At 39.7% G+C, this 16289-nt stretch overlaps 1 protein-coding gene and 1 long non-coding RNA gene across 7 annotated transcripts in view; one reads left to right on the top strand and one right to left on the bottom strand.

Moving 5' to 3' along the window:
• Nucleotides 1-16289, bottom strand: part of FIRRM (FIGNL1 interacting regulator of recombination and mitosis) — a 46041-nt gene that overhangs the window by 7052 nt on the left and 22700 nt on the right. For 4 of the 6 annotated variants that reach the window (XM_086693557.1, XM_086693558.1, XM_086693556.1 and 1 more), the window contains 9 exons: nt 14197-14345; nt 13798-13927; nt 12090-12276; nt 11267-11349; nt 10866-10917; nt 9373-9462; nt 4090-4275; nt 1784-1906; nt 659-754 (listed from right to left, as the gene is read on the bottom strand). In XM_086693557.1, coding sequence (XP_086549683.1) covers nt 659-754; nt 1784-1906; nt 4090-4275; nt 9373-9462; nt 10866-10917; nt 11267-11349; nt 12090-12276; nt 13798-13927; nt 14197-14345 — 1096 coding nt within the window. Of the gene's footprint in view, nt 1-658; nt 755-1783; nt 1907-4089; nt 4276-9284; nt 9463-10865; nt 10918-11266; nt 11350-12089; nt 12277-13797; nt 13928-14196; nt 14346-16289 lie in introns of those variants that run through there. The other 2 variants (XR_015245928.1, XM_086693559.1) reach the window with 2 other exon arrangements.
• On the top strand, nt 4585-9166 carry LOC147572707 (uncharacterized). The gene is made up of 2 exons (XR_015245929.1): nt 4585-5612; nt 6167-9166. It is a non-coding gene; the product is annotated as an uncharacterized LOC147572707 (long non-coding RNA).

Here is a 16289-nt window from a genome sequence, read left to right on the forward strand (position 1 = left end):
ATCAGTTCTGTCCAAGATGGACTAATTCCAAAGCCTCTGAATCATTTCAGAGAAGATGGAGGCCTTTTGCCGTCTCCTCTCTGTATCGGCTTAGAAACGCCAAAGGCAGGCAGTGACTAGGCAGCATCAAAAGGATCCCCCCGACAGTGACCTCGTCCTGCCTGCTCCAGCCATGCAGGCTGGGGGCCAGAGAGAAAATTCAGTAGTCCTTTACGTCAGAATCATGCTTTCAAAGAGACTGTGAAGATGGTCCCTAAGTCCACATTGCTTATATTCTGCACTCCCACAGCTGCTGAAATACATTTGAGCACGGTCTGCATGCAAAGTTCACACATGAGCTAGGACTCCTGGCCTCAGAGATGTTCTGGGGCAGTTAAAGCTTGGACTATTTGGCATCAGGGAGACAGGGAAGAACAGATATGGGCTGAACCAACAGCCTGTATCCTAACCATACTCTACTGGATGAGTGAAAGAAATGAGGGGACCGCCCTAAGATAAAGCAAACCTGTGACGTCTACATTCAGTCCAGCAGGAAAGGGGGAACAAGCAAACTGAGCAACAAATCGCTAAAAAGGGCTGTTTCTACAAAGCTATTTTAGGTCATACCAGTTCAATAATTTCCTCAGCAAAGTATCAACAATTTGTTCACTGTTCTTACCTGACTTATCAGAGGAGGATCTAGAGTTTGAATGAAAAATCCCAACAGTGAAAGTAAAAGGCTAAGTGTCTGTCGAACATAAGGTTGACCTGTTACCTTAAATACGAAACACAAAATAATTTTGGTGAGAATTTTCAATTACATGAAAATAGCTACCTTTTAATGAACATTTGTTATACACTAGGCGATATGCTAAGTGTTTTATATTACCTCACATATACCTTCTAACTCTACGAAGTAGCTCTTACTACCCTCACTTTACCAAAAAATAAGAAAAAGGGGCAGAGAGGTTAAATAATTTGCTCAAGATCACATGACCAGAAATTCCATTTCTCTTCTCTGTAACTGTGGTTTCTATCATGATATGGTAAGCTAGATCACCAGCAGAGAGATCCTCAATGAATATTTACTGAATGATTTGTGAGGATTGGGGGAAAGCACTTCCTGAAGTTCAAATACTAAAGAAGGGAAATTTAACCATATGTAAATTTTAATGATAAAACATTATCTGCAAAACCATTTCTATTATTTACCAAAAGTGTGAATGTTGCCTTCAGCTTCCAGCAGCTGGCACTACTCAAAGAAAACAAATGTCCTATTTAGATTTTTAAACTAAATGTCATTTGGAAACCACAATCATCTGTGGGACACCCATCATCCCAATTCTAGCCTGTCACCTGGCCTCTGCCATCGCTGGGGAAGAGGAACACAAAGCAGCCATAGCCATCCACTTGTCCCTGCCGCCTTTAGGCCAGGTCACTCTCCACTGCCCAAAAGATTTCATGGAAGACCCCAGAACCACAGAAACAGGCTATACTAACCCAACAGAGAAGAGAAACAATACCAAGAAGGGTTTGATTTTTTTTAATAGGGTCCAAATGGTCATGAAAATAGTTAGCTGGACTGTCAGTCACTCTACTAGGCTCTAGTTTTACTACTGGAATCCTGTCACACTCAAAAAGAACTGGTTCAAAGAGCACAAATAGGTATTTTAAGTTCTGATTGCAAGTTCTATCAAGCACCTAAAGAAATTACATACATTTCACTCTACAGGGAAATTTTGGTGCTATTCTTTTTTCAGTGTTTCATTTGTTCTCCGGAGAAATTATCAGCTGCTTTCCTTACCAGCGTAGTGTTTAAAAATGCCCAAAGCTGACTCCCGATTTCCAGAATTGCAGTCTGCTGTGCAATATCCAAAGCTTCACTAGCAGAATTACACACAGCAAGCAAAGCAGAAAGCTGTGTGTTCTGTAAGTGGAGACAGAGGGAAAGAACTGAGGTTAGATCCCAGTCTAAAGGAGCCGAGGCCCCAGAGGTTATGGATAACTTGTAACTCTGCATAAAAACCTGTGGCCAATGTGTGTTCTAAGACCCAATGCCATCTTTTCAGCTACTTCATTAAAACATTTTATTAAAAATAATTTTCCTTATAGACAAACATCTGCTTCATTTTCTACATATTTTTTTCCTTTTAGGTTAAAGTTTAATATCAAAATGGAAACAGCATTGTATTTTAATACAATGATACAGACTGTCCATATAATCAAGCTAATTTTATAATATTCATCAACTAGAGTCTATTTTTTTCACATGACACACCTAGCAATCTTTTACCATTACTAGATTTTTATTATTGCTGTTGTTTCATAATTAATCTTTAAAATTCCTCAACAACACTCTGCATTCAATAAACAAAGACAATACTTGAGAAGTACACTATCTAGAACTTGAAACTAAAAACCGTCTTATCTGGATCTGCTCTTATCTATATATGGAATCTCTCTCTCTGACTGGCCAGGAGTGCAGTGGGCTGCACGTAATGATTAGTAACAATGCCTTTAACCCATCATACTTCAACAACATTTAAGTTTGAAGGATTAGCACACAGCTTTTTATTTAAGATTTACCTATTTCCTTCTACAAATAAGCATGTAAAATGACCTGCTGAAATAAAGTTTTGGTCAGGGCAAAGATATATTCAAGTTTAGAAAACAGGTGCATTATTTTGCCTACTCCAAAAAATGTTTTATCTTCAACTGCAAAGATCAGTGCACAATAAATGTAAAACCTGAACAATCTAAGTTACTCCTGTGTATTTCAAAGTTATCTCAAAATAAATGCAAATAAAAACTTGTATTTCCTTTAATATGTGTATATGTTTTAAATTATCCTGATAATTTAAAAAATTATTTTTAATAAAATTTTATTTTATTAAAATTATTTTTTAATAAAATGTATTAATGAAGTAGTTGAAAAGATGGCACTGGGTCTTAGAATACAAATTTGACACAGGTTTTTATGCAGAGTTGTAAGTTATTCGTAACCTCTGGGGCCTCAGCTCCTTTAGACTTAATTATCAAGAGCCATGAATAGAACAGAGTGTCAGAACACTTACACTCAGTGTGGAGATCTAAGCCTTGAAAAAACCCTGACCTCGTAATTTAAAATTGCAAATAGACCCCTAGCCCCTTGAATATCCTGTCCCCATCCCTGCTTGATTTTTCTCCACTTATCCCAAACTAATCTAAAACATTTACAAATATATTCATTACTTATTTTACTGTCCACACCTGAGCTAGAGTACAAGTTCATGAGAACAGGAATTTTTGTTTTGTTCCCTATTCTATCCCCAATGCCTAGAACAGTGCTTGGCACACAAGAGTGTTCAAAATATGTTTGCTGGATGAAATAAATGAAGGAGAAAATGATACTAAACTGGAAAACTGAACCACATGTAGTATAGTCAATTTTTCAATTTTAAAAAATCGTGTAGTTTTTACTTCTTCTAGATGAACTTCTTTTACGTTTCATTAAGAGGGAACATAAAGCTCGTAAGAACTACATAAAGACTCAGATGGGGCGCCTGGGTGGCGCAGTCGGTTAAGCGTCTGACTTCAGCCAGGTCACGATCTCGCGGTGGGTTCGAGCCCCGCGTCAGGCTCTGGGCTGATGGCTCAGAGCCTGGAGCCTGTTTCCGATTCTGTGTCTCCCTCTCTCTCTGCCCCTCCCCCGTTCATGCTCTGTCTGTGTCCCAAAAAAAAAATAAATAAACGTTGAAAAAAAAAAAATTTTTAAAGACTCAGAATAGGCGTGTCTAAAATGGGGGCTGCATTTTGTCAAACAGAAGAGTCATGTCTGCCTAATCTAATGATGTGTCAGCAAAATCACTGCAAATAAAATATTTCATACTGAGTTTCATCTTGGTCCAGTGTGTCTTGAACTGCAGACCCTCAGTCCCCAATGTAATTTACATCAAGATGGAGTAAGTTTCTCACAGACCCCTTTACAATGTAGAATCTGAAAGCTTGCTAGTTTCTAACCTGAGGGCAAGAGACTGTATCCTTCTTATTAACAACCCATCACTAGTACCTTAAGTAGTGCTCAATAAACAGTTACTAAATGAACCAAATCAATCAAAATTCTTTTCTTACCAGAGAGTCAAGCTCTCCCAAAGTACGACTATTGCTTAGCCACTCCGTACACCGTGCAATGCCTACTCCGACGACCTCTTGTGCGGCTTGTTTCCTAAGCTCGGCAGGTAATGCCTGGAAGGAAATATATTGCCACAGAGACAGATTTTCTGCTTCTCTGGGGGAAAATTTCTGGATAAACTCCACCTGAAAAAAATTGAAGAGTAACAGAAGACGATCTGATGAATGGATACACAAAAGCGGAGAACTGGCTCCCACTGTTTATATATTTTTTTTTTTTCCAACATTTATTTATTTATTTTTGGGACAGAGAGAGACAGAGCATGAACGGGGGAGGGGCAGCGAGAGAGGGAGACACAGAATCGGAAACAGGCTCCAGGCTCCGAGCCATCAGCCCAGAGCCTGACGCGGGGCTCGAACTCACGGACCGCGAAATCGTGACCTGGCTGAAGTCGGCCGCTTAACCGACTGCGCCACCCAGGCGCCCCACCACTGTTTATGTTTTTAAAAAGCTTTTAACTGACAAGGACCAGACCAAGGTAAATGACACAAACATGCATTATTGTATTTGCTGTTGTTGCATTTGTTTGCAAATGCAAAACGCAGTTTAAGTGGAACATGATATATAGGCACTGAGAGATGTTAAAAATAATCGATTTCATTATTAGTCAGGTAGCTATTTTATCCTACCCAGTAAGTCTATTATTTTCCTAAGAACATGTGTGCTCGTGACCTTGTTAAGTCAAAAGTAATATTCCAAGGTATGCCAAAAGAGCGATTCGGCCAACCCTGGCGGCTTACTGTTATCTCAGCTGATTAGAACAAAGGACCTACAGAAAGAAGCAAAGCTCATCGGTTTGATTATTCCACTAGGCTAGTTGGCTTTGCTCTCAGAGGACACACAGAATTTGTTTCACAAACGTAAGCCACCAGTTCAGAATCATGTGGCTAGCAAATCCATTCTACCACTGAAATAATTCAAAGCCTTTGCCAAGTTAACAGAAAAACAGCACTAGTTTGTTAAAAATGAGGCATCAGCAGACTAGCTAAAAACAGAACACAAACATTAAAAAAACAAAAAGTTAAAATAATAGTTTCCAGTGGAAAAATAATGGTGCACTGAATTTCTAAATTAAATATAACCTAGGAAGTATATTAATATAATTTTTTAAGAAGAATAATTCAATTTGTAGTATCTCAAATCTACTTGATGAAAACTTCCTATATTAAAAAAAAAAACCCTACCATGTTAAATTTGACAGAGTAATTTTCTCACATTGTGTATCATATTTATATTTGGATTTTGTTTGCAGACAACATTTAGCTGTCAAAACAAGGGAGAAATTGTGTGGCTATCTTCTGGGACAGCTGATAAAGCCAGAAAAATGGACGCTGTGATGAGCTATGTGTCTATTATAATAAGCAGCTTTATTCATGAAACCAAACTGCATCAGGAGGGCCAAGAGAAATGTGCCAACTGATAGACATCAGCTGAACATGACCTTTCTTTATAATAAAATCCAGTGAGTGAATGAACTAGTTCCCTTGCCAAAATAGAAATTACAAATAATAATGCCCTGGACAACATAAAAGGGTAGGTGTTGACAAAATTTATTACATAGAAAAAGTGATTTATTTACTATTTTGAGTTTGAAAACCTCAGTCTCAATACAATTTTAAATATTCAGGGGCACTGGGGTGGCTCAGTCAGTTAAGTGTCTGACTCTTGATTTCGGCTCAGGTCATGATCTTGTGGTTGTGGGTTTGAGCCCCACATTGGGCTCTGCACTGACAATGTGGAACCTGCTTGGGATCTCTCTCTCTCTCTCTCTCTCTCTCTCTCTCTCTCTCTCTCTCTTCTCTGCCCCTCCCCCATGCTCTCTTTCCCAAAATAAATAAATAAAACTTAAAAAATATATTTAAAACTGCCAGTGCTAACAACAGTTCATAAGGAGTGAAGTAGAAGTGAATAATTTGCAGAGACTTAGGACTTCCCTTGTTAAAATTGAGAAGAGAGGAAAAATACAACAGTGGGCTTAAAATGCAAATACTGACAGTACTTTTTTCCTTTTCATAGTACTTTTTATTTTAGATAAAAATGGCAACACAACTATCAGTCTACTTAAACCAGGTATATTAAATCCTTTGCTCTCAGTAACCTTGTACTTTTGCTCGTTTCTATAAAACAGAAATATTATTAACAGTTACACACTGAAAGAGATAATAGGATATCAATAATTACTCTCCATATTGAAACAGAAACACATTTTAATCTCCCTATTTACTGGCAGTTCCCCCCAAATTATTGCCACACTTTTTTTTTTTTTTAAGTAAAACATCACTGAACTGGGATCAACTATTTTCACTATGTTAATGCTGCACCACTAATACAAAATCTGGGTTTTTATTTCACCTTTTAAAAAGATACCATCCTGTGTGCAAACAGTAATTACTTCCAGCTTCGCTGCTTGTCTCTCCTTTTCCCCAGTGCGTGCTCTCCCCCCTTCACCCCTGTCCCAGCCGCCTTTCCTCCCCCATCCTTTAGCCTATGTCACAAATGCCTCCATCTCCAACAGCTTCCCCTATTCCCCCCGTTCCCACCCATACCCCCCCACAAATGATCTTCTAAGTTATGAACACCCAACAAAACCTGATTTGTGCCGGTTTTGGTACTCCTTACGTAGCACCTTTCACCATGAGCACTTTAATAAATTTGTAGTTTCTACCAGATTATATGTTCTTTCTGGTATCATGATATATAGCACAGTGGTTTCCAAGTTTTTTCTTTTAAACAAAGCGCTATTAAAAATTAATGAGCGAGCTTTACACACCTCAACAAGAAAAGCAGATTTCACAGCTACAGGGATAAGGAGGCAGACCGGCACCCTGCGAACAGGAAGCCCCGGAACAGCCGCCTGCAGAAGAGCTGAGAGAGGAGCCGGGGCCGGGGCGATACAGGCACAGCTTTTGGATGGAGTAAGACGGATCTGGCACAGATCCCGGCCCAGCCGTTCGTCATGGTGAGTTTCCCTGAGCTACTGTGTCTTCACGTGCAGAATGAACGTTAACACCACGGATCCCACCCACAGGCTGACGCGGGAACTCCAAGAACTGAAGTGCCCAGAACGCAGCCCAGTCCATCTCAAAGAAGGCCCGTTCCCTCCCTCCTTCCTTCGGGAGGAGGGATCACGTCCTCAGGGAAAAGGAGACAGAGCAGAGCCTGGCAGGAGAAGGAACACTTGTGAAGGTTCCCTTCGAGCAGCTCGCGTTTCGAATCTCAAGTCTCAGCTCTGTCCAGGGAAGGTTAGTACCTCAGTTTTAGGATTAGCTAAATGCCACGGACTCTCAGACAAGAATTCAAATTCAGACATGTCCCTTTAAATTTAAGCACAGTAAGCTGACCAGGAAACCAGTATTTGATAACTGAGGGAAAAAGTTAAAAGTAACCTCTCAAATATTCCTAACTTCCAAATCTGATAGCCTCAATTATTTGGAAAAACTTAGACAATTGAGGAGTGTCTAAGATGTCTCTAAACATTAACTAGAGTTTATTTACAACCACATTTCTAGACCTCGCTTAGATCATTCATCCTGAGTTGTAGTATTCTACAAGTTAAAATTTCACAACACTGGGAAAAGGACAATTTTATTCCCATTTAATAAATGAGAAAACTGAGGTTAAACGGACCCTCAGGAAGGGCTTCCCAGTTCACGGGGCCCCTGTGAAGAACAGTGTCCCAGAAACCAAGAGAAAGACCCCTGAGAGGGGAATAAAAGGGATTAAAATCTGAAGGGACGTGGAGCAGACAACTCTTTGGGGGTTCTGGAGAGGAGAAGAGCAACACTTCTGTGTTTTCTAGAAGGCTAGCAGGTGGGCCCGGTGTGCTTTCGGCTTCGGCACCACCTGCAAGGAAGGGGGCTAGGAGGCCAGCATGGCTCCTCTGGTGCCTGTCCAGCTTCTCTCAGGCAGGAAAGTAGACATGGACTTGAGGCAAATACTCTATTCAGAAACGACTCCCAATATTTACTGAGCACCCTTGTAAGCACGGCACTATGCTAAGTGTTTCGCCTGTATTACGTCTGGGTCGTTACAAAATTTTTCAAAATAGTTAACACATATCCGCCATTCTATAGACAGGGAAAGAGGTTTGGAAAGGATGCTGTGCCCAAGGTCACAGTTAGACAGGATTCAAACCCCCTTCACTGACCTAGTGGTTCCCAAGCTCGTATCCATGTCAGAATCATGTAGGAATTCCAACGACAATAATAACACAAATGCCTGGGCCTCACTGTACTGCCTCCACTCTGCACCCACCCCATTCACAGGAGAAGGTCCAGGAGCCTAGGTGTTTCAAAAAGCCCTAAGCAGCTCCTGAAACAGCTGCAAAGCGCTAGTCCAAGGGACTGCACTGGCCGACACAGGTGTCCGTGGTCAGGGACTCTCCTTTATCGTGGCAAAGCTGGCTTTCCTCACAAGAGCAATCAACTAAGGCTCATCGTACTTTCCGTTTTCCCAAAAAAGTTCAGCTTATTTGCCGTAAAAAATAAGAGACATCATTAAGGGCATACAGATATTCTCGGTCTTCACAATAAATTAAAAGGGGAAGAAGGGCATACAGAACTTTCTCATGTCAATATCTTAAATGGCTGAGAAACAAGGGGAAAGATATATTTTGGGAAGACAATGACTGTCTGTAACTTGCAGCAAAGACAGCGACAAAGGCTCTCTCCTGACCAAACTTAAGTCAGGCTCTTCTTCCAAGCCTCTTCTCAACTCGTCTTCCATCTGGGATTGTGTCCATCCCTGGGCTTGCAGCATCCAGGTTTAGCAAGAATTCTGCTAAGTCCTTTTAGGAAGCATCCTCAGCCTTGATATTTTATCACCTTGGTCTGTGTTTAGCAAGAATCACCACTTCCTCTCAGCAGTTTTCACCTCCTGACCTACACCTTGCTCCCTGAACGTGAATCCCTCCCAGTCTGTGCTGTATTCAGACTCGAGCCCAGTTCTACACTGAGGCCTCTTTTTCCCTATAGCAACAATCCCAAAATAAAATCCACTTTTATCACTTTGACTACACTGGATGGCTCTGATTTTTCTTTAACAACATCAAAATCTAAACCCACCTAAAAGCGATAAGCAAAGCAATCAATACGTTAAAAATTTATACTCAGATCATGTCAACAGTCAAATGTACCATAAATGGGGCAATGGGAAGCTTTCAGAGAGTCTGAATCCAATTCTCAGCAGCTACCCAAAGACAGTGACTAAGATCATATCCTTGCCTGCTGGGGTGGGGCCATGAAGAAAAAGAGCCGCCTGAATAGTATCGATAGGTTGGTGAGCTGGTAACATTCTCCAGGACAAGATTTTATCTGGGAAAAGACAGGAGAGGAGAGTAGACTTAAAATCATAGTTTTTATAAGCTTTCATATGCCCAAATATTAGCAGCAGCTCTTTTGGAATATAAGATTATAAATAATTCAGATTTTTTATTTAGAGCTTTTCTTAAATAAGTTGTTTTTCTTTCATTAACCTAGATTATTTTTATGAGAAAAGGGTTTTGACACCATATTTAAAAACAACCCTTTGGTGTTGACCATTGGATGTTATATGTAAGTGACGAGTCACTAAATTCTACTCCTGAAAATATTACGCCACATGCTCGCTAACTAGAATTTAAATAAAAATCTGAAGGAAAAATAAAGAAAAATAAAAACAACCCTTTGGGATTTCTATTTTGAATCACTGTTTTGATGATAACTTGATATGTTAATCCCCTACTCAATGACAGTTCATGGAATTTTGTACGATCTAAGCACAACAGTGCAGAGACAGGTATAACTCTAAGACAGAAGCTCCATTAAAAGATTTCTAAGATCAATGTCCTGGCAATCAATTCCTATCATAATGTACTAGAGCTTTTATTTGATTTGAAAAATAATATACATAACATAAAAACTACTATGGATCTGCTTTGTACAAGACGTGCTAAGGATTCAGAAGTGGGTAAGTGCTCCAGACCACTAGCCATGGAGACATACACACCAGCTGTTCAGGTCACTGGACCTCACTGGATTTAGTCTACAACATCTTTCAACAGTAAACTAAGAAATATATGGCATAATAGCTACTAAGAAATGAAAGACACATGGACCCACATAAGATCTTTATCACAGGTCAGGGACAAAAAACCCAAAATAACAAACAAATCATGACCATATCATATGGAATATATCAAACATCTCAAAATCTGAAAACAAAAAAAGATCAACACTGAAAAGATTAAATCATCACTACATCATTTTCTCTTTATATCCGTTCACAAAGCATGATTTCTTTCCCAAAAGGCGTAAGTTTCTGTCACATTAGTTCCTCTCAAATCATTCTGACCGAGAGACAATAAAATCAAGAGGCACCTTGTCTAAGTCATATTAAAGGGAGAAAGAAAAGAATAACTCTCAGTAAGCAATATTACAACTATATTTTCGACTTTGCATTCAATTTTAAATTTATTCTCAGTTAACCTAGTCTTTCTTTCTCAGACCAATTAATGAAATCCTGTAAGATTTTGAAAATATGAGACAATTTCCGCAGTTTTACAGTTTCTGATACACCTTTCTCAATAACGTCAGAATTAAAGCACAGCAAAGAAACTGCCAAAACAATTTAGCAATCAAACTATTTCTCCTTTTGATATTCACATTCTTTAAGATTATCGTATCCTTAAAGGAACTGCATGGAAAGTAGGTGTTTTAGACCTTGTAATTCTCCTCACCAGATGAGCCACTATGGTGACATGGTGTGCACAGAGTTCAGCAGTCCCATACCTGTGATTTAAGAGAAGACAATCTTTATGAAATAATTCATACAATCATTCAGAAAAGCAAGGAGATGAACTTCTAAAAAGCACTAAATATTCTAACCTGCAATTTTATCCATGGCCAAGGAACAGCACAATATACAAAACTACCTAGGCAACAGTTATCTATCAGCTTGAACCGCAGAAACGAAAATGGGAACCTAGTTCCTAATTAGTGCTATGCTATGAATCAAACCATTTGGGGCAGCTGGTAAAGGGTTATTGAGACAGAAATTTTCTTTAAGCTTACATTATAACATCATTTACTCTCAGTTACTACTATAAATCAATCCAAAAACCAAAAAAATACATCGTACCGTGAAAGGAAGCACCATGTATCCATAGCTAACAAAGAGGTGATCAGATTAGCACTAAGCACAGCATTCAACAGAGCAACATCCTAATGAAAAACAGAAAGTTCATGATAAATTATGATTACTATTACATTTCTCAAAATAAAACAACAAAACACCATCACAATCCAAATAACAACAGATCCTCAATGGGAAGGTTCAACTCTCTAGTATCTGAAAGAACCTATAGCACCATTGCCTCAACACTGATGAGCACCTACTGTATGTTAAGCATTATGCTGGGCTATGGAGATTCCAAAGTGATTTTAAATGTGTTTACTCAATCATTAGGATCCACAAAGATTCTAGTGCTAGATATTAACCACTGTAAAACATCTTAAAGGATACTGATCCTTATGTAAATCCTAAGAATTTCTTCCCCACAATTGTCTCAACATCTTTTCTAATTTAATTCCGTTAAAGAAACTCAACATTATGCCTAAGATCTACAGACTTGGTACTACAATCTACTACTTACTTCTCCTTCTCTTTATGGAACAGAATTAGGTAAAGTTCGAACATTTTTTCTCTTTTCACTCCATATTTCCATATCTTGCCACCTAAAATGTTTTCTCAAATGTTCTGGCTGACCATTACATCTGAATACCACAGGGCTCTAGGATTACCATTTCCTAAGACACAACTGAATCATAGGGTGAAATGTGCAAACTCAGAGAATGACATCTGAAAACATGAACTGTTCCTTTCTTCTGCATATAAATCAAAACTTCAGTGAAAAGAAAGTAGAAGGGTAGTCTCAGTGTAGCCCAGCAGGTAGCAAACTTACCAGCTCAGGAAACAGTGAGGGATGAAAGGAAGCGACAAATGTGCACAGATGAACACAAACATGCTGATACAAGGTGACAGCAACCTCCGCTTGCCCTTTACTCTTTACTCCTTGTAGGTGAACAGGGAGAGAGAGTTCACCAGAACACTGCTCAAAACTGTAGAAAATGGCTTTAAATAGAGATACCCTGCAGGGACATTGAGAGCACTGAACGTTATGAACATTTTAATAATTAGCAGGTATAATAATAATATGACATAAGGAGGGTTATTTTAGCAAAGCAAAATGTCTCAAGAGGTATGTATCAACAACAGTTTCCACTGTGTGTGAATACATAACCATAAAAATAAAATATAATCATTGTTTGACAAATTTCTTTTTTTTTATAATGTTTATTTATTTTTGAGACAGAGAGAGACAGAGCATGAACAGGGGAGGGTCAGAGAGAGAAGGAGACACAGAATTCGAAACAGGCCCCAGGCTGAGCCGTCAGCACAGAGCCCGACGCGGGGTTTGAACTCACAGACCGCGAAATCATGATCTGAGATGAAGTTGGACACTTAACCGACTGAGCCACCCAGGTGCCCCTGTTCGACAAATTTCTTAAAGGAAAAGAATTTTCTGTACCTTTTTTTCCTTTTTTTTCTAACCAAATGTTTATCACAGTACTGAACTACACAAAGTCACAGACAAAAGTCATCAAAGAACCTGAAATTTAAATATGGATTAGATACTCTATATAAAATAGAAAATAGGTATAAGAAAGGGGTCATTCTGAGGCGCCTGGGTGGCTCAGTCAGGTAAGCGTCCGACTTCGGCTCAGGTCATGATCTTGTGGTTTGTGAGTTCGAGCCCCGCGTCAGGCTCTGTGCTGACAGCTCAGAGCCTGAAGCCTGCTTCGGATTCTGTGTCTCCCTCTCTCTCTGCCCCTCCCTCGCTCACACTGTGTCTCTTGCTCTCTCAAAAATAAATACACATTAAAATAAAAAGATAGAGGGGTCATTGTAAGATTGAAATGGTTTAAGAAATCTTCATAGAGGATTTAAATAACAAGTTAGAAATAGGCAAAATATAAACAGGCAGAGAAGACAAAGTACGAGGAAAAGGCAGGCAGGAGTAACCAGCATGACAAGAGCAAGCAAGCGACAGGACGAGCAGCAAAAATGGGTGATGGCGGCAGAATGCGATGGACTTAAGATGCAAAGCTAAGCGGTTCCGCCATCACGCTTTTGTTTTTGAGGAGAACAGGAGGCTCACAGTTGGGCTTCAGGGGGACTAACCGGGTGGGTGGCACGCGGCACGGGCTAGAGGAGAGGGCAGACACTGCAGCAGGTATAACCCAGGGAGTAAGACTACTGCCTGGCGGTGGCAAGGGGGACAAATACGCGTGAAATCTCCCGGGAGGGAACTTACAGCATAGAGCATTGTTTCTCAGAGCTCAGTTTTAAATGTTAGTAAACGCATCTGCCCTATTACTCTCAGCGTTTATAACACTGAGTATTAGTCAAAACCTTCTAAAACACTGCAAATATTTTTAGCATCTGTTACAGGTTTATATATTTTGAATCTATATTTATAAGTAGCAGTATAGATGAGGTCTACACAGGAGTAATTAACTGGAAGACCTTAACTTCAAATTCATTCCCAATGGCGGACATTCGAAACCCTCTCTAGCATGACTGAACATCACCACCACCGTGTCAGCTACCTGGTTTTCGCTTCCAGGAGCTGGCGTTCTGTGCACCACAGGGCCTGCACATCCTCGGGCTGAGAGGGCAGCTTGTCCATGATGACAACCAGCAGAAGACACTGTGGGAACTGCAGTTCACATGGCAGCTCTCACACGTAATAAGAACACGTTCGTTAAGTTACAACCAATTGGTAAAAACATACTCTACGTAATTTCAACAGAAATCTGCTCGTGATGTGTAAAGGAAGGCAGAGGCATAATTGTTTTCTTGGAACATATTTTTCATTTAAAAAAAAATAGAAGGAATTTTAAATAAAATTTTTAAAAGGGATGATTGATTATGTAAGGGAAATGACCCTACCTCTAACATGCAATAATTACTGAAGGGTTTAAAAGTAAATCTGTTTTGAAGCTTACCTAACTTACTATCCAAAACCACCTGCACGAAAGGTTGACATGTGAGAAGCTGACTGATGAGCGGATCCAGTGTAACTAGGAAAGTCCCTGCTATTTCCTCCTGTTGTGCTTTAGAAATCCTGGCAGCATATAGGCTTGGAGGAAACTTGCTGGAAAGGCAGGGAAAAAATGCATCCATTAATAGGTCTCTCCTAATTTTAGGTAGACATGAGTATTGTAAATTCATCTTCTAGCAGTGAAAATATAGAAAAAATAAGTAGCATGTATTTTATAACAAAATTCAAGGTACTAAATTGATACCACAATTGTATGAGGACCTCCAAACTAAATAACATGACTATAATTCCACAAAATTAAGTTTTATAACCTTATAGAAATCTTTGGTATTGTTTTGATGCATTTTGATACCATTTTGACAGCAGTGTCCTTAAAAAAAGACCATGAAAATATGAATTATCAAATAACCAGTAAAAACATTACATATAGAAAGGTATTTCTGATAAATACTGGCTTACACACTTCTATTAAAAGTTGTTTTAAACTAATGCAGAATGCTGAATTTACTAGGAAATAATGCTCAGAAACAAGGGCTTTGTGAGAATTAAATGGTATACTAGTCCTGAAGGAAGATGCAAAGACTTTTTCATGGAAGATGTTTCAGGAGGTACAGTTAAAACGAAACTTCAGCCAAACTTATGTGAAATAAGATGTGTATTCAGTACTTTCTGCCATGTTATTTTAATTGTGGCAAACTTGAGGGTACTTGAGAAAACCCTGTCTAGCAGGAGATAACAGCATTTGAAGGGATGCACTTAAGATACACATTTGAGGCCTTTGAAGTGTGATGGAAAAAGCAACAGTCTGTCAATTATTAGTTGCTTGAGTTTGGTTCATTCATTTGACCTCCTTGAACCTCAGTTTCTTCATTTGTGGTGTTGATTCAGAGTGGCTGTGAAGATTAAATTATAAGTAAGGTGAAAGATATACATAAATAAAAGGTAATGAAACTCCACAGACTTGAACTATAGCTACTAAGCATCAAAGCAAGTACTTGTTTTTCAATCAAAAATTTTTTTAATGTTTACTTATTTTGAGAGAGAGAGAGAGAGACAGAGAGAGATTGTAAGTAGGGGAGGGACAGAGAGAGAGGGAGACACAGAATCTGAAGCAGGCTCCAGGCTCTGAGCTGTCAGCACAGAGCCTGATGCGGGGCTTGAACTCATGAACTGCCTGACCTGAGCTGAAGTCAGATGCTTAACCGACTGAGCCACCCAAGTGCCCCTCAATCAAATGGTGTATTTTTAAATTGATTTATGTGACAGCTGTTTATTAAATGCCTGTCTATACGCTCCATGCACTGTTCCAGAAGCAGGTAACACAGTGGTAAACAGAACGTACCAGATCACTGCCTTTACAAAGTTCACATGCTAACGAAGGGGGGCAGTTAGCAAACAAGGAAGCAAGTAAATCCATAATATAACAAATATTAATCATTTGAAGGTTTGTACAGCAAAGTCCCATGATCTCCTTAATGTCTTATCGCTCACTTTGACTATGGTACGGACGAAAGACTAGAGGGAGGCAAGGGAGGAGGGAGACAGTGGGTGGGATGCTCTCCGTGGAAACCCAGGTAAGAAACAATAATGCGTGACATCAGATGTGAGCAGTTCTGGTGGTGAGAACTGGCTGGGTCCTGTATACATACATACTGAACCCATATACTAGGTATATCTATTTATACTGGAGGGGACACTGACAATTTGTTATTGGGCGAGATGTGGATACGAAAACAAGGAAAAGTGTCAGAGATGACCAGGTATTTCGGCCTGATGAGTTTGAAGAACGAAGTTGCCTGGGGACTGGCTGCTCAGGCCACCCAGCTGAAGCCGAGAAGAGGACCTGCTGAGAAGGCACAGCCATGAGGTCAGAAGAGAACAAGAGGGAGAGGTACCTACAAGCCAACGGAAGGAAGTGCAAAAGGGAGGGTCAAGCGCTGTGAACAGGTTACATACGCGGAGGCTTAAAACTGACCACCAGATGTAGCAACGTGGACGTCACTGATGAGCTTGACAAGAGCTGTTTTGGCGAAGTGG

The sequence above is a fragment of the Puma concolor genome, chromosome E4 (genome assembly GCF_028749965.1).
Source record: "Puma concolor isolate L17-30 chromosome E4, mPumCon1.1.hap2, whole genome shotgun sequence".
Lineage (NCBI taxonomy): Eukaryota > Metazoa > Chordata > Mammalia > Carnivora > Felidae > Puma > Puma concolor.